The following is a 23,320-nucleotide window of genomic DNA, read 5'->3' as shown; positions in this document are numbered from 1 at the left end:
TGGGAAGTGGGGGAGGTGGGTAGATGCAGGGTACTGTTGGGAAGCGGGGGGGGGGGGGTGGATGTAGGTGCAGGGTACTGTTGGGAAGTGAGGGAGGTAGGTGTAGATGCAGGGTACTGTTGGGAAGTGAGGGAGGTAGGTGTAGATGCAGGGTACTGTTGGGAAGTGGGGGAGGTGGGTGTAGATGCAGGGTACTGTTGGGAAAGGCAGCCCACAGTGCTTGGTGTCCTTGCTGTCTCTGGCATGTGCTTGCATGCCTAGATTTTTTTTCCATTTTTTTCTTTTCTTTTTGTCATTAATTTTGAAGCTACCTTCACTTTTTTGGTTTATCTGCTATGAAAATGTTGACTAAAGTTATACTACCCAAATAGACTTCTCACTTTGTGGTCTATACCCAATTATATTAACATTCATTGTAAAAATTTGTGTACTGTGTAAACTGGTTTCTGTGCCATTCTAAGGATGGTTTTAGCCAGTGTCTTGGTCCATGTAGAATGCTATAACAAAATACCACAAACAGAATGTCTTAACAGCAATAGCATGGATTTAGTTTTTAAGACTCTTGTGTCTGGGAAGTCTAAGCTGAAGACAGCCGTAGATGGTGTCTGGTAAGAACTTGCTTCCTGATTCACAGATGGCGCCTCCTCACTGGGTCTTCATATAGCAGAAAAGGCACCGTTCTATCAGTACGTTATTAAAACTGTGGTTGTATTAAGATTTTAAATAACGTGTTAACATCCACTAGGCTAAAAAAAAAAGACATTAACAAGTGTTGGTATATATATGGAGAAACTGAAACCTTGAACACTTCAGATGAGTATAGGAAAAACTAAACCCCACTGAATTACATTGAGTAAATTGTGTGGGATGTGAAGTATAGCTGAATAATGTGTTTAAAATACAAAACATAAAATAGTGTAGTAGTTCAAATACAAAGAAAGCAGGTATCTGCAGAATGATGAAGGACCTAACTTCATCATCAAAGCAAAAGGGTGCAGTAGTTTAGAGTGTGCACTCCACAACCACACTGCCTGCTAGGGTGCTGGAGTCACTCCACTAGCTGTGTGACACTGCCTATGGTCTCTGTATTTCCGTTTTGCTATCTGCAAAATGTGCATGGTGTGGATTCCACCTGTGTTCTGAAGATTTAATAAGCAGGCATGCTCAATAAGCATTAGTTATTGTTATTATGATAGTTGTAATTTTAATTACATGATTTTCTGAATTTCTATAACTGTAAAATTAATTTTGAAGTATCCTTTATTATTTGAATAATAATGTAATAATTAACAGCCACTGAATGCTTTCTACCAGCCATCAATGTGCCAAGCACTTTTATGTAATATTTCTAATCTAATCTTTACAGCAGCTCTAAAAGGTTATTACCCACTTAGATATGAGTGAAATAAAGACGAGAAAAGTTAAGACACTTTTAAGTTCTTCCCATCTTTAACGGTGTCAGGATTGGGACTTTAGTCCAGGCAGCTTTACTCTGAAGTCAATGTCCTTTATTGTACCCCACAATGGCCTTCAGAGTTATTGACGTTTGCTCTTAGGTCATATGTTCTCCTTTTGCTAGTCAAGTGTTTATTTCATGATTGGATTCAACTGAGCTTCTGGGTTTCAGCACTTGCCTGTTTCAAGCTCAGCTTTATTTAAGAAGTGAAACAGAACCTAGATGTGTAGCCAGAGGTTTTTCTCTGTCCCACCCCATCTGGTGGCCACTTTAAATTATCACTCAGAAGCTTAATACTATTTATAAATGCTTATCCTATTGTTCAGGCTTATTACTAACTAGCTCTTACAACTTAAATTAACCCATTTCTGTTAATCTATATTTTGCCATGTGGCTGTGGAATTACGGATCTACTGGCATCTTGCTTCCTGGGCAGCTGGATGGCCTCTCTCAGACCCTGCCTTTCTTTCTCTCTGTATTCAGTTTGGCTTTCCTGCCTAACTAGATTCTGCCCTGCCATAGGCCAAAGCAGCCTTATTCATCGACCAATAAGAGCAACACATATTTGCAGCATACAGAAGGAAATCCCACACATGGGTGTCAGTCTAGGAGTCCAGCAGCATGGGATCTCAGCATTGGGTGATGTCTGGCAGCTCAGTTCTATGGGATGCTATTTTACTTTGCTACCTTAACTTGCAACAATATTAGGGTCATCCATCAAATGACCTTTTATAAAGAAAGCCACTTCAGGGCAACTGCTACCGGTAATGACTGAATACTGAGGAACCACAGGGTTCAACACTATTTAGTTGCCAAACACATACCAAGATAGTCTTCCATTTCCAAATTCCAGATTGAAAATTCTGAGTCATCGTCCAGTCACTGATATCTTGAAATGCAAACCTTCCAGGTATGGTGGCTGAGACATTTGGTCAAAATGCTTTCAAAATAATTTTTAGAGTGTGTATGTCCCTTGAGTGACTTGCATTATCTACCAGTATGTCTTTATTCAGGATACTCAGTGTGTTCAGAGGCAGAGAGTGGCACTTTGGGATGTGAAGGATGGCTGAATGATCTACATTGATGCTGTGGGGTGAGGCTGGGTGAAAAGTAGCCCTATGCTACATCCCCACTTCGTCGAGTTCCCACAGTTCCCCTTGTGCAGATTTTATCAGCGGCTCTGGCACTGGTGTTTATAAACCAACGTGGAAGAAACAGAAAAGTGGTGCAGTGATGTTTTCTCTTTGGGGTCTATTTTCACTAACAGTGGGTAGGGGGTTGTATCAATTCACAAATATCAGAGTGCCAAGTTCCTGGGAGATAGTTAACTTAGAAGTTGAAAGAAGAAATGGAAGGTTGAAAATAGAAATTATTACTTGTGTAAGAAGAGCCATCACACCTTGAGAACTCTGCTCTCCAAGGTTAGCATTTTGATCAGCACTAGTCCTTGGCCAGTTTAGATGCAAACACCTATGCATAGAAGTCACTGTAGCACATTCAAAACACAGCAGCCAGGAGCACCGAACGAACGCAGAGGTTTAAGTGTCCTCGGGTATTTCTTTTCTCTGATGCTTACTCCTTGCATTGAGCACTAGGAGAAAAGACAAATTCCTGCATTGTCTCTGAGCCTCTCAGGCTGGCTGCTCTGATGTCAGCAAACAAACAGCACATGGGAGAAGCCACCTTTCCTCACAGTGGGGTTTTATTTCAGCTGGAGAAGGTCCCAGCAGTACAAGGCCAGGGGTGTGACGGTGTGCAAAAGAATGATTGACTAGAGTGGCACTCTGTCTGGTTCCGTTAGATGCTGCTCTTTTTAAGAATTCCATTGTGTATGAATGACTTCACCTGGACAAAAAGAGGAATTAACCAGTAATTATTATGGTTTCAACAGTTCTTTCTCTGTGATTAAATATTTGAATGTTTTCAATGAACTTGAACTTTGAAATGAAATGGACTGAGGAAGCAAAAAATGTCAGATGTACTATGGAATTAAGCTACAAATTAAGAGGATTAACAATTTTTACATAAAAATCATTGCTGAGCTGTAAAGAAGCATCCAAAGTAATTACTTACGATTTACATAATAGTTGAATCTTACTGTTTTAAGGCACACTTCAAACTTTTTGGACTTCAGTGATATCTTCACACAAATGGCAATAAAACCAACCTGGGTGCTTAAAGGAGACCTTGCAGGAGGATCCCACTGTTGCAGGAGGCACATTTGCTGTCTGTTCGCACACTGGGCAGGTAACTGCATCCAGTCAAGACTGCTTCTCTCTAAATTTAAAATAATTGCATCGGTTTCAACTCTATTGCAAGGTTTTGTTCAGGCTCAAAACAAGGAAACCCACCCCGTCCTGTATGTAGTTTAGATGCTGAGACAGAGAGCTGTCAGGAAAGGCCTGCCTCCAAACGTCTAGGACTAGGCTTAACCATAGCTCCTAGTACCACAACCAGAGAGTCAAATAAGAGTGGAGTGCAGAGATTTAATCCATCCTCACTGGGAAGAAGAACAGAAAAGGAGTCCAGGTTTCCAAGTTTATCCTCAGAGTCCGAACATGAGCTTCAGATAGACACTTTTTGGGTGATTTACATGCCTATGTTGAGGGGTAAGCTGTGGCCCAATGTTAAGGAGACAGCCTGGCTTTCATCCTGCCTCAGTCACCTTGTAGGCCCAAGTGAGAAATCTGTTTTCTTTAGCAAAAGCTGCTTCTAACGGCCTTTTTAAGGTCATCATCTATAAATCAAGTATGGCAAAGAACAAAATATCACATGGTCTGTTAAGTGAAGCTGAAAGGCCATTTTTCTTTCTCAAAGTAAAATAAGTGGGTTTTCAATATTTGTCAACATAGAAAACAAATTGGCTTGATTGCCAATGTTTTTGAGGAACTCGCACTGCAGTGTTGGACATTTCTGAATTATTGTCCATAGTTCATAGTCCATTTTAGGTTTAAAAATGCTTTCACCCAGTAGTTCATGGTCTGTGGCTTGATTTGCACATGTACAGTGTCTGAAGTGTGCATGTGCCCATGCATTTGTTTGTGTGTCTCATTTGCCTTCAAAGTCCCTGGAGCCCTCAGCTTGGGATATTTCTTCTGGCAAATGCAAAGGTCCAAAGACCAAACAACAATAAAACTGTGATGCTAAGGCCTTCGGGAGCCTGCCTGGCCAACCGACTTCACTAAAATAACCAACCAAGGACAGCAGCTAAGCATAAATTAGGCTTGCAGAAGGCTGCACTCCTGTCTCTAGTTACAGTTCAGAAAGCTGGGCATTGACTTCTGTAAGTTAGCTCAAATGGTGGGAGTCTGATTCATGAATAACACCTCTCCTGTCCATGGTTCCAACTTTACCAGAAGAGGCCAAGAAGGCACCTTGCTGGTCGTATCTTCCATGGTCTGACTCTCTGCAGACTCAGAAAAAAAAAAATAGCTTCTGCTGTTTTCAGTTGACTGGTTTTGATTTATTTTCACAATAAGAAATGATCGCAGTTTTCTTTGATCTTTGTATGCAAGCTTAGAAAAACAGAGCTGGTCAGAATGCATTAGGGCCAGCGGGAAATTGTTTCTTTGATCTGTAGAGGTTTTATTAAAATCGTTGCACAGAGAATTTGCAGTGAGACTCTATCCTCACTCTGGCCTGTGCCCAGTTCTGTTACCTCAGCTCTGTTCTCCCCAGCCCAGGGCCGGGGGAGGGGGCAATGCCTCCATGTTGATGCTGTTTCTAAAGCCTGGCACATTATTGCTGAGGGCTTAGCATGCTAAGATTTAAGACAGTTGATTTTATCTCAGAAAAGGCATGTAACTCCTAAAATAAGATAATCACCACTACAGAATAAGTTATATAATCCCTAATATAAGCATATTCCTATAAAGTTCGGTAAGTTTTGGTATATAATATATGAATGCACCATGGTTATCATCTTTTGCTAACTTCAGCTAAATGCACAGGTGCCTACACACCCCTTTGACCACCTCCCTTCTTTTAACTTACTATCAGAACCTGTCAAAGTACCTGATACCACAAGAGCTTTCTCAGCTCACTGCTTTTTCAGGTTTCCAAACAGTTACTCTGAGCTCTGTGAGTTCTTGTATTATGTTTTTCTACAGATTAAAAACATAACTTTTCTTTTTTCTAGAGAAGGATTTCACTGTGTAGACCAGGCTGGCCTGGAACTCAGAAATATGCCTGCTTCTACCTTTTCAGTAGTAGGGTTAAGGGTGTGCATCAACACACACTGCAAAATATAATTTTTCTCCCCTTTCTCCATGACTTTTATTTGTAAAAATGTGTTCATCCTCTTGTTGATATGGAGTTATCTAGGGTCCCCCATCTGCTGTTTACTTCCTAGCTAGAGCAGGTTCAAACTTGAACATTTTTTCCCTGTGGTGGCTGAATTACATCTCTCTCCCCAATTCATGTGTTGAAGTGCTAAGCAAAAGTACCTCCATATGTAATGATATTTGAAGACAGGACCCTTACAAAGGTGAGTCAATTAAGAACAGGCCGTTAAGGAGGGTCCTAACCCAGTCTAAATGGAGCCTTTTTCAGAGGATGGAATTTAAATCCATAGATAGAACCCAGAGGTGCATGCCTTCAGAAGACAGGGCACGTGGGGACCCATTGAGAAGACAGAATATATATATGGCTTTTCAAAGGGCCATTAGTGTGTTATCCCTCCCCATATTCCTTTCAGAGACTTTTAGAAGAAGCTTTTAAAATGAAGACCCTGGGGCAGTAAGTAAGTTACCCAGAATCAAAGCTGATAGGTGGCAGAATGAAATTTGCAAAGTAAGTAGTCTATCTGAGAAACAAAGGAAGAGGGAAGGGAGGGAGGGAGACGGAAGAGGAGGAGGTGGTGGTGGTGGTGGTGGATGCCTAAAAGGCATCAGGTGTCCAAGAGTAGCACTAAAAGAACATAAGGCAGGGATGCTTTTACATTATCAAAAAGACCTTGGTCTTAGCACTGATATCCTGGTATGACTTCAAAAGCTCAAGCCCAGAAAAGCCCAAACTGGAGCAATGGGATTGCATTAAACTTCTACACAATGGAAGCAATCAATATGATGAAAAGGTGACCTACAGAATGTGAAAACGTATTTGCAAAGTCAACGTATAATGACGATTTCACATCTAAAATATATGAGGACTCGTGCACCTCCAAGGCAAATATTCTGACTTTAAGTGGTTAGGACATTCTTCCAAAGAATGTGTACAAATGACCAAAGGGTGTGAAAAGTGGGCGACTTCATTAGTCAAAGGAAATAAAAAAGCAAAACCTCAGTGACAAGTCACATCACTCCTGATAAATGGGAAGAACAAGTGCTGGAGAGGAGGGAAGAACTTTCTCGGGCATCAATGATGGGAAATAAGTTGGTATAGCTGTCATGGAAAACAGTGGGAGACTTTTTCACAAAACAACTTGTAACACTGTAATGTGACCCAGCAATCATGCTTTTGGGGATATAATCCAGAGAAAGAGATCTGAGCCTCCTCCCCCACTTCTACCCCAATCCATTGTAGTAGTATTCACAATATTTCACCATACAGCAATACCCTGTGTATCTACCAACAGGTACGTGGATAAAGAACATGGTAAATATGTCCAGGAGAACACTACTTGGCCTTTGAAAAGGAGAAATTTTCATTTGCAACAACATCACTGGTCCTGAAGGGTATATAAATCAGGCATAGAAAAGTAAATTCTATGTGATCTTATATGTAAAGTCTGGAATTCAAAATGAGAGTAGCAAAGAATGGAACAGTCAGTGGTTGTCATGAGCTGGGAGAACAGAGAATAGGGAGATGTTGGTCCAATGGCACAAACTCTTGAGTTACAAGGGGAGCAACTCCATGTGTGTAGCATGCAGAATGGATGGTGAAGGATGTGGTCATGAATTTGAATGTGAACAAGACAATCTTAACAAAATATACAAATAAAAACTATCATATTATACACTCTGAACCTACTTAGCCTTTGTCAAGTGAACATTCTAAGATAAAAGTGAGATTTTAATCACATTGGATAACAAGAAAAACTATAGAAAGAAATATACCAGGTATTCTCTTTTTAGGCCACCAACCATCTTCCAAATCATGACATGGAGACTTACTAGTTTTGAATGCTTGGCCTAGCTTAGGTTCATTTCTGGCTAGCTCTTTTGACTGAATCTGTGTACCTACCTTTTGCCTTGGGTTTTTTACTTTTTTTTTTTTCCTTCTGTATATATTACTTTTCACTGCTTCTCTTGTCTGCTGACTGGTGGCTGCCTGGCTTCTGGCCCTGGGCATCTCCTTCATTCTCCAGTCCCCCTCCTTCTCTCCTAAGTCAAGATTTCTCCTCCTAATTATTCTCTTTCCCTGCCAGCCCCACCTATCTTTTTCCTGCCTAGCTATTGGCTATTTAGCTCTTTATTAGACCAATCAGGTGCCTTAGGCAGGCAAGGTGAAACAGCAACACACCTTTACATAATTAAACAAATACAGCATAAACAAATGTAACATAACTTTACACAGTTTAAGTAATATTCCACACCATGAACAAATGTAACACATCTTTGCCCGGTTAAAATAATATTCCATGACAAAACATGATTAGTTACCAAAAAATGTACCTTGTACATAGTCTAGCCATTAATCAGAGTCATCACATCCTCAGGTATTTTTAGGCATGCAGTTTTACCTGTGGTGTGTTCTCTCAAGAACAGTAGTCTAGGAATAAAGAGCAGCCTAGCACTGATCGCATGTTAAGCAAGGACCCAGAGCCCCAGCAGCAGCTGGTGTGGATCACACCATGAAAGTGGCCTGTGGGATGATTACCTTGGAAATATAAGGAGAAATTCTATGAGGCTTTTGACAAAATGTTGAATCCTGCACCCAAAATGCCTGGAGATAGAAATGTTTCAGAGTCATCTTTTGGAGGTTATTATAATGAAATGTCTCGGGGATAGGAGCAAAAGGTTCATTTGTGCTTCAGATGCACTTTGTCCCCAAAGGCTGAAGGTAACTTTATACAATATTTTGCAGAATTTTGCACATGAAACAAAGTTGTGTGGTAAGTTACTTTCTACTTGTCATTGGTCATAAAGCTCCAGAATTTGACACCTTTGGGGTTTCATGTGATTGGAGTAGCCACACTCACCTTTGGCATTAAGAGGTCTTATAGTTACTTTTTTCAGAGACAACAAAGTGATTGGTTACATACTTTAGAAAACTAAGCCACCAAAGGAAAATGAATTGTGATCATTACAACTCAAGTATGAGTGATACTTCATTGTCATAATATTATAAAATCTTCATGTGAATTTACCCAGATGTGTGATAGATTTGTGAAGTTAATGATCACCAAGATGAAAAATAGAAAGCCATCAAAATTTTAAGCAGCTAACCTTCCCTGATAAGTGAGTGATAGTGTCTATAATCCATAACAAGAATAGTAATGTACACTTCTTATTTAGATATAAGCAGGCAAAGGGACATTTAAAAGAATGAACTGTGAGTGGGTCACGGTGTGGAGAGACCATTATGTTCGTTCTAAGACCTGTTGTAATAGCTGACTAGTTAACAAGCATGGACTTTTTTTCATGAAGTGAAAAGTTAGTGAAGAGGATAATGAAAATGAGTTTAGCCTCAGTTTGTCCTCAAAAGAAAGATTTTTTTTTTTTTGAGGGAGGATCCAGAGAATATAACCCATGGTTTATGCCACTCAGCTGTGACCCCAGCTTCAAAAGAAAGACTGCAGGAGTCAGTTTTGAAGAGCATAAAGAAGAAGACTTGAAAACAGTTGGATTTTGTAAAGGGCTGTTGGGTGGGTAGAGCAGCCTCAAGGAAGCTTCTGGGACAGGCCGGAGCATTGGGTGGAAGCAGACCTGGCACACTGCAGTTAGAAGTGCTTGAGATTCAAAGTCTATTTGTAGATGAGAGAGATGAATGTAGCTGAGGTTTACTCAAAAGGTAGTGTAGATCTAAGGTTTATGAAGCCATGTAGCCCTGTAATGACAGACCTCTGTGCTCAAAAATCTATATAGCTATAAGAAGCAACATGCATCCAAAGGGGCTGTCTTCCTAGAAACCAGCTCAGATATAGAGATCACTTAATTTCTCATTCTTGTTTTATCAAGTGGATGAATGCAGGACCAAAGAGATCATATTTCAAAGGAAGCCTTGCATCTTTAATCCCATGCAGAGGCATGTGGATCTCTGAGTTTGAGAGTTGGAGGCCAGCCTGGTCTACAGAAGAAGTTCAAAGGAGACTTGAAAAATGTGTAGGCATTGCTCACTCTATGTCCAAGTTTCTGCTATAATTTAAAAAAATTCTCAATTTGCATCTCAGACAACTATGGAGAAGATGCATATTGTCTCTTTTACTCTCTTACTATGTACCCCCCACACACACACACAGACACACACAGACACTCTGCCATGGTCTGGATGCCATGTCCTTGCTGTGTCTGTATGTTGAACACCTGATTCCCATGTTGAAGGCATTCAGAGGTAGGGATTTTGAAAGGAGATTTGATCATGAAGCTGGGCACTTAGGGTTCTCCTGTCTTACCCTGTGCAGTCATTGTGAGTTTTTAGGTGAAAAGCACTGCTATGAAATAGCTCTTCTGCAGACACCAAATCCTCCAAGTCCTTGATCTGAGTGCCCAGAAATAAAATTAAAAAAAAAACAAACAAACTAGATTTCTGTTATTCATAAGCCACTCAGTCAGTGGTATGTTCTCTACCCACAGAACTGACTAGCACACATGCACACATGTGCACTCAGTGTGAGTAGGTTCGAGTTTGGTGTACTTTTTCCTTGGGATATAGTTCAGAGTTTCTCCACGGTGACTGAGCCTGCCTGTGTGAACCACAGTGCGTGGGAACCTAGGTCAGCCCCGATTCCCGATGGCTCTGGGGGGACAAGCTACTGCTCACCACAGTATAGTTTCTGTGCAAAGTGAGACCCTCTTTCTTTCCATGGGTGCCTTAGGCAAGTTTGAGGAGACAGAGCGAGGCTTTCTGGTACTGGCTGTGCTGGGCACAGGCCTGCAGGGTCAATAACCGCTCCAAGAGTCATTTTTGTGTTCCCTGAGGAGAAAACCTTCCCCTAAAGCAACAGTAGAGATCTTGCCAGCCATTAATTTCTGTGACAGAGTATTGAACTCAAAAGAGAAAACAGCAAGTTGCTGTTCTCCAATGGAAATAAATAGAAATCTCTGTAGCTCTTGATTGGACTTGGCAGTCTGCAAAGGAACACAACCAATAGAATATACATAAAATTAGAGTGTGATTTATTAGATGACCAGTGGCTGGTTAGTGTTACACTGGCTGGCTGCGGCCTGAGGAGCTCAGGAAAACAACTGCTGCTGGGTGCCAGAAGCCAGAAGGACAAACAGGCTGCAGCTGTGCGGGAGGCTGCGGTCTAAGGCCTAGCTCAAGGTGCTGGTGAAAATGAATTCAACGGCCGGAGTCTGGTGTCCAATGTCATTGGCAGCGGGAGCAAGCCTCACATACTGAGAAGTATAGTCTAGGAAAGAGAGAGAGGGAGGGGAGGAGAGGAGAGGGAAAGAAGGAAGGAGGGAGGGAGGAAGGAAGGAAGGAAGGAAGGAAGGAAGGAAGGAAGGAAGGAAGGAAGATCTATTATAAACCAGCTTCCTTCTTCTCCTGCTTTTAATTCCATGCATGCTCTCAGCCAATTGGATGATACCAGCCATGTTGATGGCAGGTCTTCCCCCATTACTTCTCCAGCCTTCCTGTCACTTGTCTCTGGAAGCATCCACACGGATGCCCCTACCACACGGATGCCCCTACCACACAGATGCCCCTAGATGTGTGCTGTACTAGTTTTCTAGACGTCTCTCAGTGCACTAAAGTTGACAACCAAGATCATCCATGGCAAGATGGGGAACGTGTGGCATTTTAGACATGGTCTGGACGCAGGTGCTCGAACCCCTCCTGGGCAGCAGCTGTCACTCAGCTCAGCCATCACACACAGGGAACAGAAAGAAGGCTTTAAAAACAAATCCAGGTAGGCTGCCAAGCCTGTGACTTGAATTTGATTTCCAGGGCCCAGGAGAGAAATGACTCCTTCAAATTGTCTCCTAACCTTCTAATGCATGCTGTGACATGTATGGGTTCCCTTCCACACACAGGTAAAATTAATTAATTAATTAAAAACACAAAAGGAAAAAAAATCATTACTACCGTGGAAAAGTATCTTGGCAACATTTCCCACGGAGGCTGAGGGTGAAGGTGCGGGGCTGACATTTTATATAAAAAGACAGCCTGTTCTTCAAGAGAAAATTTAAATTATATTGAGTGATGCAATCACTTTAACATTTTCTCCTAGGACTTTGTGCCCTATTTTAGTAACAAAAGATCAGCTGTTCCCAGCTATGCCCTTAAAATCAGCTTTTAAAAGAAATAAAAGGAATTTCTAAAATACTGGGTGTGGGGGAAAGAAAGGTTTGCCCTTATAAGGCTCCAATAACATCATTTGGAGAGTAATTTCATGTGTTAGAGAGGTAATTCTCTCCTTGTCTATGTGACAGAGTCACAAGAATCTAACAGATTTATCTAGCAACTTGAACAAGCTACAATAACACCAAGGAGTGTGGTAATTTAGGTATGTTCAGGACGTGCACGGACTGCAAAGTCCTCGAGTGAACTTTTTCTCCTTCCCCAGAATCTTGAAATTCTTAACAAGATCATCCTATTCTCTCACTCTGGGAACCTGCCACAGCAAAGACTTTTGAGGCTCCCTTTCAGCCCCTTGACTTCCTAGCTCTAAACTGCCAGCTTGGGATGAATAAACAGGAAAAATGGTTGATGGACTGTGTTGAACAAGGACAGGTGATTGACACCCATCCATTCAGGCATCTGGAGGAGGAAGTGCACAGGTTGAAGGGAGGTGGTGATGGGTCTCTCAGAAACAGAATGATCAAAGCATTCTCTAATCAAAATCTCTTGCCCTGCAGTATTTTAAGAGCCCTCATGTTTTTGCATGATATAAAAATGCTCACTGGTGTTAAAAGAGAGGATGACAAATCTAGCCTTCCAGATCTCAGTTGGCCTTATTGGTGATTCCAGAATTGGGCAGCAGTCTGCATTCCACTTCTCAGAATTCTCAACCCTAGGAGCTGATTGTCTTTATAGCTAGAGAAAAGGAAGTGAATTTCAGAAAGTGGAAGCAAGGCAAAGTAGCTGCATTGGTTGCAGCTTGAGTCTGTCCTATTTGAATGTGGTTTAACAGTTGGCAGGCATCTGGTGATTGGCTGAGAGTCGCCAAGGTGTGCCAGAGTAGGTTACAGCCTGTTTACATATCAAATTTCAGTGCACACTATATGAGGAAATGCTTGAGGCAATTTGAAATTATGTATGAGGTAGCAGCTTCATGCTGGGCTGTTTTTTTTGGTGGTGGGTTTGAGGGGGGTGTTTGTTTTTGAGTTTTCTACTTGTGCAGTCATCCTGATGGAATCAGATTTTTTTTCACTACATTAAATCATGAATCCATGGAACATAGGTTGGTAAAAATTTTTCATTCTATCTTTTAACTCATTTTACCCAACAGTAGGTCATTTTTCTTGATTAACTGTAAAGATAGACTACTGTTCACAAGACAGAACAATCCACTTCCAGAAAGCACTCACTGTTTGCACACTGGGTGTGCAAATGTTGCTGTTTGTGCTGATACTTCCAATGTCCTGCTTGCTAATAAGCCACCCACAATGTGGTATGCCTGAGCCCGGATTCTTGGTGAAATCCAGATAGTGCATTCCTTCTTGTCCATGCTCCTGTGTCCTGTTATTCCATCTGCTCTTTGTGGAACACAGAACAATGGATTTCTGTTCCCAAACCCTGGTTTCATTGTTTACCTCCAGGATGCTCTGTAGGCTCACCCCTGCCCGCTTCTCTTCACTCCTGCCCTTAGGGACAGCACAGTGTGATATGACAACAACCAGCAGGGCCTAATCTGTCCATATCAGGCCCCAGCTGAGGTAAAACAGCCTCGTGAATAGTTAGTTAGTTGAGGATATGTTTGTTTGGCTGAATTCTAAACTTGTGTTTTGTTGTTAACTTTATCCCACTCCAGTGGCCAGTTTCCCAATACCTTTGAATGTTTAACTACTGTTTCCCTCCTCAAATGGCATCACTATAAGGAACTCCATTGCAATTAAGTCTGTGGTCTTTATTCCAGTGTGGATGCTGGAGTCCTGTGCAACATAGTCATTGCACTATCAACAAGATAAATGTTTTCCTTAGATTGGAGAGAGAGAGAGAGAGAGAGAGAGAGAGAGAGAGAGAGAGAGGGGTAAGGATGGAGGGAGGAGACTTTAGGCAAGTCAACACAAATAATGAGAGTGATTTTCATAGTTTATAAGACTAGGTTCGTTCTTTTATTTTTATTTTATATACGTGTGTGTGTTTTCCCTGCAAGTATGTGTATGTACCACATGTCTGCCTCATGCCCACAGAGGGCATGGGAAATCCTGGAATTTAAGTTAAAGACAGTGTGATGTTAATCCTGAGATTCACAGAGAAAAAACCAGTTCCACCATCTTGGCAAATTGAAGCAAGTTTTTATTAAAATTGTATATACCAGCTAAGATGGAATTTGGTCAGAACCACTCCCTGGAACTATCTATCCCAGCTTAGTGGCTCCTAGAGGTGTTGTCCTGGCTTTTATGGACAAAACCCATAGGCCACTGTACTTTCCCATGAGGAACTACAACTACCAGCATTCCAGGAAATTACCTGGTCCACGGGCAGGTGGGGCTTACGGGTTAATTTAGGGTATCACGGTAAGCCACCTTGTGAGTTCAGGGAACCAAACTCTGGTCTTCTGCAAGAGGAGCTAGCGAGTACTTTTAACAAATAATAAGGTGCCTTCCCATCTCATTTCCTTCCCTCCCTCTTTCTCTCTTAATATACTTGAGAAGAGATTCCAAAGAAATTAAAATAAGCAATCTAAATGTAAGCAAGGATTTTATTTCTTTCTTAAACAAATATGAAAACTGAAAGTCATTATGAGATATTTTGCAAGGCATATATTTCATCTCAATGAAACTAAAATCTTCCTTGCAGTCTTTAGAGAGAAACTGGAAGTTAATCCGTGATGAAGGCCTCATGGTGATGGATAAAGCCAAGGGTCTCTTCCTGCCTGAGGATGAAAACCTTCGGGAGAAGGGGGACTGGAGCCAGTTCACACTGTGGCAGCAAGGTGAGCCTGTGGTTTCTAGATTATCTTCTGCATGCACTGACCAGGTAATGGGGTAGGGGTCTTCTGCTAACAAGGCTCCGTGAAACCATGGGTTTTGATATGCACTCATTGTTTTTAAACATATGCTGTATTTGTGTGTACATGTATGTGTATTTGGATAAATATAAGTGTTTTCAATTGTCCTTGTCTTCTCTGTTAGAGTGCACTACTGACTGTTCCTCTACTGTGTGAGTGTACCTGGAAAGTCCACCATGTCTCTCACTGTCCTAGAAAGGAGTCTCTCTGGTCTACATTTGCTACTATGAAATGTAGGTGGTGCTGTGGACATAATGATGCCAGCATGGGTACTGCCAAGGATAAAGTTGTTTTCAGTGTGTTATGGCTGTTTTCTAATTCTGTATTCATGATTTTCTTCTTCTTGTTCTTTCTATTGATTTTAATTGTTCTGATAAACATTTTGTTTGGAAGGCCTTAGGAAATTCATTATATTCTTTATTAATATAAACATTTAAGGTTAGTGAATATGTTATTTAAGATGCTTCATCTACACTGTGTGCAATTTTTCACTTGAGTTATTAGTTTTAAAATAGACTGAATTTATGTCCTAATTTCCATTTTGAATAAAATAATTGTGTGTGTGTGTGTGTGTGTGTGTGTGTGTGTGTGAGAGAGAGAGAGAGAGAGAGAGAGAGAGAGAGAGAGAGAGAAAGGGTGTTACAGAAATTTAACTTCAGAACTTCACATATGTTAGGCAAATGATATACCACCAAGTTCTATCCCAGCTCTTGTATTCCTTTTTGAATTATTAACTTTTCTATTGTATTTTTGATATTTAAAACAGTCTTTAACTTTAAATGTATTTGATCATATTCTTCCCCTCCCCAAGTCCTTCCAGATCCTCCCCTCCTCCCTACCTACCAAACTTTAAGTTCCTTCTCAAAATACAAACAAAAATACAAAAACAAAACCACACAAAACAATCCCCCTCCCAAACCCACCAAACTGTGACCAAATAAAAGCATCTACAAAACAACTGTAGAGACCATTATATGTTGTTCAACTTCTCCTGAACATGAGGCCTGCCCTGAGTGTCACTGTATTGGAGAAAACTGATTTTCCCTCTTGCTTTATTCACGTTGATTTAGAGAGTCTTGCTCTCCTCGTGTCCTCCATCCCCTCTAGCTCTTAGACTCGTTCTGCCTCCTCTTCTGCAGGGCTTCCTAAGCTCTGAGGGGAGGGTTTTAATGGAGACATCCTATTTAGGGCTAAGTGTTCCAAGGTCTCTCTATCTCTGTGGTGTCTGGTTGTGAGTTTGTATGTGTTCCCATCTGCTGCAGGAAGAAGCCTCTCCGATGATGACTGAGCAGGGCACTGATCTATGAGCACAGCCAAGTGTTATTAGGAGTCATTTTATCACTAATTTTTCTTTGTTTTTATTTTTTATTTGATTTTACCCTAAGTCCCTGAGCTATCTAGTCTCAGGTTCTTGGTCACCCAAGCAGTGTTGGGTATGGGTTCTGTCTTGTGAAGTGGGACTCATGTAAAGCTGGATCTTGAGGTAGACCAATTCCCCTCTTCCTGAGGAAATGCCACACTGATTTCCATAGTGGCCATATGAGTTTGCACTCCCACCAGCAATGGAGGAGTGTTTCCCTTACTCCACATCCTCTGCAGCTTGAGCTGTTACTTGTGTTTTTGATCTTAGCCTTTCTGACAGGTGTAAGAGCGAATCTCAAAGTAGTTTTGATTTCCATTTCCCTGATGGCTAAGGATGTTGAACATGTCTTTAACTGTTTGTCAAACCTTTGAGTTTCCTATATTGAGAATTCTGTTTTGATCTTTACCCATTTTTTTTTTAATTGGATTGTTTTCTTGATACCTAGTTTTTTGTGTTCTTTATATTTAGGACATTAGTCCTCTATCAGATGTGTAGTTTGTAAAAATCACTTCTCATTTTGTAGATTGCCGCTTTGTCCAAATGACAACCCAGACATTAAAGTCTAGGCACAAAACCAGAAGAATAATTGTAAGAATAATCAACTTTTTCGCATTAAAGAATGATAGAATTGGCAAATATGATCTATTTTCTTCACAAATAAGTTGGTAAATGGCTACCTGCAGAACTAGGGACCTGGGTCAGTGTTAGATACTTGCCTGGGATGTTCAAGGCTCTGTGCTTGCTCCCCAGAACTCTAATACATTACTATGTAACTACTGTTAAAAATCTGTCTTGCTTAAAAATTAAACAATTATTGCCAATAATGACTAAAATACAGAGGAAATCTGCCACACGTATTTATTCTAGAGCCCAAGGGAAATGATGTTAACAGATTCTCCATCATTTCTAGATGACTGAAGCTTTAAGTCCTCTGCAATTTGCTTATGACCCAGGATATAATGAGATGGGATTATTAAATTATTAAATTAAACTGCATTTTAATGCACAGGGCTGGGAAACAGCAATCATAGTTTACACTGTTGTGCTGAGTAGCTACAACCCATTGATCAGAGTTCTCGTGAAGAATGAAATTTGTCTTCTCTGTGGAAACATGAATTCTAAGAAGAATATACCCCAGTCTCCAGCTCCATGAATATATCTGATAAAGTCACATGCAAGTGATGCATTTTTCTTTTATATTTGCATTGCCTGTTAGATCACTTCCTTAGATCATTTTCCCAAAGAAAACAAGTTTTCTACTTTTGGAGAATTAACTTAGGTGACAAATAATGAAACCACCAGCAAGTCCATTGCCTTCCCAACGGATGGACATTCCTTGTTCAATTACAGAGCCAACTGAATGCCTCCCACCTTGTAACCTGTGATGTAACGGAATGAGAACATGTGCTTTGAAGCATCGGATTTGGAATTCACAGTCTTTGGTTACAGTCCTGAATGTATTATCTCCTGCTCTATCCTGAATCTCCTTGAAAAGAATAATGGAAATAGTTGTGTTGAATGTGGAGTAGTTATCGCTAAGTGAATACTACAGAGAAGAGGACACAGTTATTAAATATATGAAGTGATTCTGCAGTGTTGCTGGGTAATAGGAACTCATTAGTAACAGGTAATAAAGAGGTAGTCTTCATGCCTGTATTAGTCAGGGTGTTTGGAATGAAAGAATTTACAGAATCTCTCTCTCTCTCTCTCTCTCTCTCTCTCTCTCTCTCTCTCGCTCTCTCTCACTCTCTCGCTCTCTCTCCCTCCCTCCCTCTCTCTCACTCTCTCGCTCTCACTCTGTGTGTGTGTGTGTGTGTGTGTTTATACATAGATAGCTAGGTAGATAGATAGATAGATGCTAGATAGATAGATGCTAGATAGATAGATAGATAGATAGATAGATAGATAGATAGATAGGTTTATTTATTAGGATGACTTACAGGATGTGGACCAGCTAACCCAATACTAGCTGCGAATGAATAGAAGGTCCAAGGCTAGATGTTGTTTATATCACAAGGCTAGATGTCTCAGCTAATCTTCAGTATACACCAGAATCCCAAAGAAGTAGGCTCTAATGCCAGTGAAGGAATAGGCTTGCTAGTGAGGTAAATGTGGTGGTACATTTGTGATCTAAGAAATAAAGCTTGCCTGAAGATCAGGGGACAAAGCCAGCCACAGAGTTAACTAGTACAGAGACCAGGCAGTGGTGGCACACACCTTTAATACTAGCACTCAGGAGGCAGAGGCAGAGATCCATCTGGATTTCTGTGAATTCAAGGCCCCACTGGGCTACATGAGATTAATCCAGTCTAAAAGAGCAACAGTGCCAGGCAGTGGTGGCACACAGCTTTAATCCCAGCACTAGGAAGGTTGAGACAGGAAGTGATGTAGCTGAGCAGAGAAAGGAATATAAAGCAGGAGGAGATAGGAATTAGCACTCTTGCAGAGGCTCTGACAGGCTGAGAAGTTGGTGAGGTAAGAGGTGGTGGCTGTGACTTTCACCCTGATATCTGGCTCTAGGTTTTTATTATACGATTTAGGATTTGTGCAACAGGTGCAAGCATGCAAAGAGAGAAGCCTCCTTCTTCCTTGTCCTTTATGTAGGCTGCCAGCAGAAGGTGTGTGTGCCCAGGGTAGAGTTGTATATTCCCATCTCAAAAGATCTATATTAAAGGTGTGTCTTCCTATCTCAAAGATCCAGATCTGAAGTGGATCTTCCCACTTCAAATGATCTAATTAAGCAAAAATCCCTCACAGGTGTCCCTAGCCATTTGGGGGTTATAGTTAATTCCAGATATAGATAACCAAAATAGCCATCACAGGCCTATCTAAAAGCCTAGATGTTGGGTCCATGCCAGCTGGATTGGAATTCCTAATTCTCTGCTCTTTCATTTACTGTGTGACCTCTTGTGTGTCAGTTTGTCCTCCATATAATACAACCTGAGTGCCTGCCTTCCTGGGTACATCATAGATACACTCTAAGCATCTAACCATGGTGAGCACTATGGGAATTTCGTGTTTGGTAGATTAATCACATGTGGTTACTTAAAACTACAGGTTGCAAGCCACAGATGTTGAACCACTACCACACAATCTTCTCCTGAGAGAGAATCTGTATTTTCCAACTGTAAGAGATATACAAGGTATATCCCTAATACTTGAGGCCAGAAATATTTCAGGTTTCAGAGTTTTTCAGATCTGGGAAATATTGGTGTGGCTTTGCCAGTTGAATGTTTATGATCAAAGCATGGTCTAGACCTGAGATCATTTGAACATTATACACAGAATGCTCAATTAGTATCAGATTGTGGATATTTAGGTTAGAGGTCCTCACTTTTTATGTGCCTACAGATCTCTAACCCAGACCTGACCAGGCAAAGTTCTGGCAACAGGATCATCTGGTAGTCCTGACCCAATGACCAGTCAGGTGCTGAACAAGCTCGCTAGTGTACTGCAGGACACCTAGCTGCTCAGGTGGCTTTTCCAGCTACCAGGCTTCACCCAGCCCCAGCCTGAGCAGCACAGGCCATAGCTGAGGGTCTCCTGCCAACCCTCCCCGAACCGTGCTCACAGATGCCCTGGAAAACCAGGGCTAAAAATTGCATTATGATGTCAGTCTTCCAGACTGATGTGAATTGTTTGGCTAGTTGGAATACATTATTACTAACTAAAAAGAACAACTAGTGGTGTACTCAATTAAGAAGCCAAGAGTTCATCTGCAAAGAGCTAATAAAACTGCATAAGCTGTTTCCTAAGTCTAGTGGGCCACTTGGCTGAGGCAGAAGTCATGGTGTTGTATCTCTTAGAATTCATTTTGTTCTCAGCATAAGATTATCTTGATGCTTATTAACATTAAAGTCAAACTCTTCTTTAGATGTAACTTCTTTTATAGGAGTTTTGAATAGGAAAAAATTTCTGTCATAAAAAATAAATTCATTATTTTCCTCCTCTATGAAAGCAAGTGGTACTGCATACATTCTAAGCACATCTTCCCAAGAAGAGTGTGGAGCAACTTTAATGGTCTAAGATGCTGAAGAGGATGCCCCAGAAATCTGTGTTTTTGATACAATTACTCATAAAAATTTTTTCACTCAAAGATTCCCACCCTCTTTATTTAAATGTCACTCTATCAACATTTAAAGATTCTTTGTACATTGAAAGGTAGACTAAATTCCAACTTCAATGCATTTTGGGTTAGGTGTAGACTATAAGGTATTTTTCTTTCCAATGTGTACTCTAACAAATTGGCACAAACCAGTGACTTGGAAGTGTGGCTCAGAAGCCTGCAGTGGGCTTCAGGGGCTAAAACCAAGTTGTTATTCTACAATATGCTTCAGAATCTCGAATCTGCCATTCAGTCTCTAAAGCCAGCAATGGCTGCTCAGTCTTTTATATCTGAATCACTGATCCTTCCCTCTCTCTTTGCATATTTAAGGGCCTTGTGACATCAGCCTCTGTCTTTATCTGGACCTTCACATTTCTACAGTGAAGGTGTTTATACAAGCATAAGTTTTACTGCAGGTTTTTTTTTTTTTTTTTTTTTTTTTTTTTTTTTTGTGTGTGTGTGTGTGTGTGTGTGTGTGTGTGTATGTGTTCAGTGTGGGGGCCCACAGAGGGCTCCCTACTAAGGCCTTACTCAAGGTCAGAAAGTCTGAGCTTGCTTTACCCAGCAGGGCTGCATAATGGGATGATTTGGCCACCTGGTGTGGTTACCAGGTGTTTTGAAGGGTCTACACTTGCTGGTACTTTATACCTCGACCTTGGAAGGGGGAGGTCTTTTGCCCCTCCCCTTTTGGGTGTATAAAAATGCCCATCGTAGATGAAGTCCAGGTGACTGGGTCTTGACCCCAGGCCTTCCTGAAGCTATCCTGTGTCTCTATATTTCTATCTAATACTTCCTCATTCCTCACTCTTCCCCTCAAGAATCCTTTGACAGGTCAGAGCTGGGCCCTAACAGTTTGGCACGGTCTCACTATGTTGATCAAGTTGGTTTTGAGCTCCTCGGCTCAAAAGTGATCCTCCTAGTTGACAACGCTACACCATGGCAACTTCTCACAATCATTTTATCGTGTTTTGTTCTAGGAAGGAAAAATGAGAATGCCTGTAAAGGAGCCCCTAAGACCTGTGCTTTACTAGAAAAGTTCTCCGAGACAACAGGATGCAGGAGAGGACAGGTACAGAGGGTGTGTTCAGAGATGGGAAGAACACAGCGTGTTGTCGGAAAGGAGGTGGAATTGACCTTTTCAAAATCACAATTATTTCCCTTGGCACAATGGATGTCTTTTTTTCCATAAACTTTTTGATGAAACATAATTTCATGTGGTTGATGTTAAAATTTGAAGGTGAAAATGTTGAGTGCTGTCACTTCGTGGGAAATGAGAGTGTTTGTTTTTTACCTCCTTCACAAAGAAATACGATATGACTATAAATCCCAAGAGTTACAAAGACTCTCCTATGCATTGATGCTGACTCTGCAGCTTCTCCACACCTTGATAAGTGGATGATTTGGTATCATACTTTCTGTACAGATCAAATATTCCATCATGCACCCTGGAACTCATGTGTGGCCACACACAGGACCCACAAACTGCAGGCTCCGCATGCATCTAGGGTTGGTGATTCCCAAGGAAGGCTGCAAGATCCGGTGTGCCAATGAGACCAGGTATATTTCCTTTGTCATTTGTGTTTTTCATCCATCACTCAACAACAGGTGTTCTTACAGAAAGTCTGTATTCAGTGGGATGTGTCCCTTTCTTTGTAGCCGAAGTAGACAGGAATGAAGTGATTTGCATCCAGATTATAGTCTGTGACCTTTGTGTTTTCTGGAAGGGTAGAGATGCCACTTGAAGTCAGGGCAGGTGTCTGTCACTTACCCCAGACCTCTCATCTACCTGCCCAGCCTCCCTGCTTCTTCTAGGTGGACAGCCTTGCACTCAGAGTCAATTCACATGCCTTGAGTTCCCCACACTCTGCATTGTACTTAAGTTTCCCCAGCTGGAGTTGTGCAGATGTACAGGAAGTCTGCCCCCTTGAGGAACTCACCCCATGGTGTTTGCACTCTGCTCTGGAGGTGACAGCATGGTTCGCTGAGTGACTACACTTGCACAACCATTTCTGTCACTGTGTGATCTTGACCAGTCACTTAATCTCCTTAAATCTCAGCTTCCCGGCTTATAGCACTGGCAGTAATACCAACTTTGCAGCGTTTTGGCATGGATTAAAGGGAACGATCCTGAGAAGCGCTTGATCCTCCTCCTGGCATCCGCAAGGCCACAGCAAACGTTAGGATTCCATGAAGTGCTTCGCCTTTTCTAATCACAGCAGCTGATTCACCGTCTTGTGAACAAGCCACATTGAAGGCACCTCACAAGCTCTGCCTTTTGTGAGGAATTTTCTAGATACGTCTTTTTATCTATCCAAAGTATACTAATTACTAAGATCCAATTTCAGCTCATAAAAATAAGACCCGCAGTTTGACATCTTAGGCCTCAGTGGTCCCTGGCCAACTGTCATTGCTGTTAATGTCCGTTAGCCTGAAGACCATGCTGAAATGGAAACTCCTAGAGATGGGAAACCAAGATGCTATCTTCTTCTCCATTCCTTATTGTGTCTCATAGGGACAGAATGGAGGGTGAGAAAAATGTTATGGAGCATACAATGGTGGATCACATGGGGATTTCCTTTCCTGGACATACATGATCAGGAAGATTGTAGGAAAACCAACGCTACATAGCCCAAGAGGAGCACAGGTCAAAGGTTACAAATTGGTCAGTGGCCAAGACCTCACTTGCCCCTAAGGTTTGGGAATCTTGGGTACTGCTTTGTTGGTTTAGTTGGCATGTTTGTTTTTAGACAAGAAGGTTATACTTCTTGAAAGCTGAGAGGAGAGCACTTTCCAAAACATCTACAAAATCAAAGGTGCCAAATCTGAGGAACACTGTGTGTTTCTGCAGCCAAGAGTGGAGACCACATGCAGAGAGAGGTGGGAGAGTGAGTGTGGCCAAGGCCGAGTCATAGGAAGAAGGTTTCTGAGCAGACTCACGGCTCAGTCCGCATCGGGGAGTTACTGTCTGAAGGGAGGAGATGGTAGCAGCAGCTGTAGCTGACATGGAAATGTCCCAAAGGGAAGAAGAAGAGTGGAAACTGGGAGCTGGGAAATGACAGGGAGAAAAAGCAGGAGACATGAGGAGGATTGCCTCCGGAATCCTCGAGTGTGGTA

The 23,320-nt window shown here is 41.6% G+C and overlaps 1 protein-coding gene across 3 annotated transcripts in view; it reads left to right on the top strand.

Moving 5' to 3' along the window:
- Positions 1–23,320, top strand: part of Asph (aspartate beta-hydroxylase) — a 219,963-nt gene that overhangs the window by 175,777 nt on the left and 20,866 nt on the right. For all 3 annotated transcript variants that reach the window (XM_036178438.1, XM_036178440.1, XM_036178437.1), the window contains 3 exons: positions 14,528–14,663; positions 21,184–21,275; positions 21,630–21,763. In XM_036178438.1, coding sequence (XP_036034331.1) covers positions 14,528–14,663; positions 21,184–21,275; positions 21,630–21,763 — 362 coding nt within the window. The remainder of the gene's footprint in view (positions 1–14,527; positions 14,664–21,183; positions 21,276–21,629; positions 21,764–23,320) is intronic.

This window comes from Onychomys torridus, chromosome 2 (genome assembly GCF_903995425.1).
Source record: "Onychomys torridus chromosome 2, mOncTor1.1, whole genome shotgun sequence".
Taxonomy (NCBI): Eukaryota; Metazoa; Chordata; class Mammalia; order Rodentia; family Cricetidae; genus Onychomys; species Onychomys torridus.
This window is presented reverse-complemented; position numbering and strand designations above follow the sequence as displayed.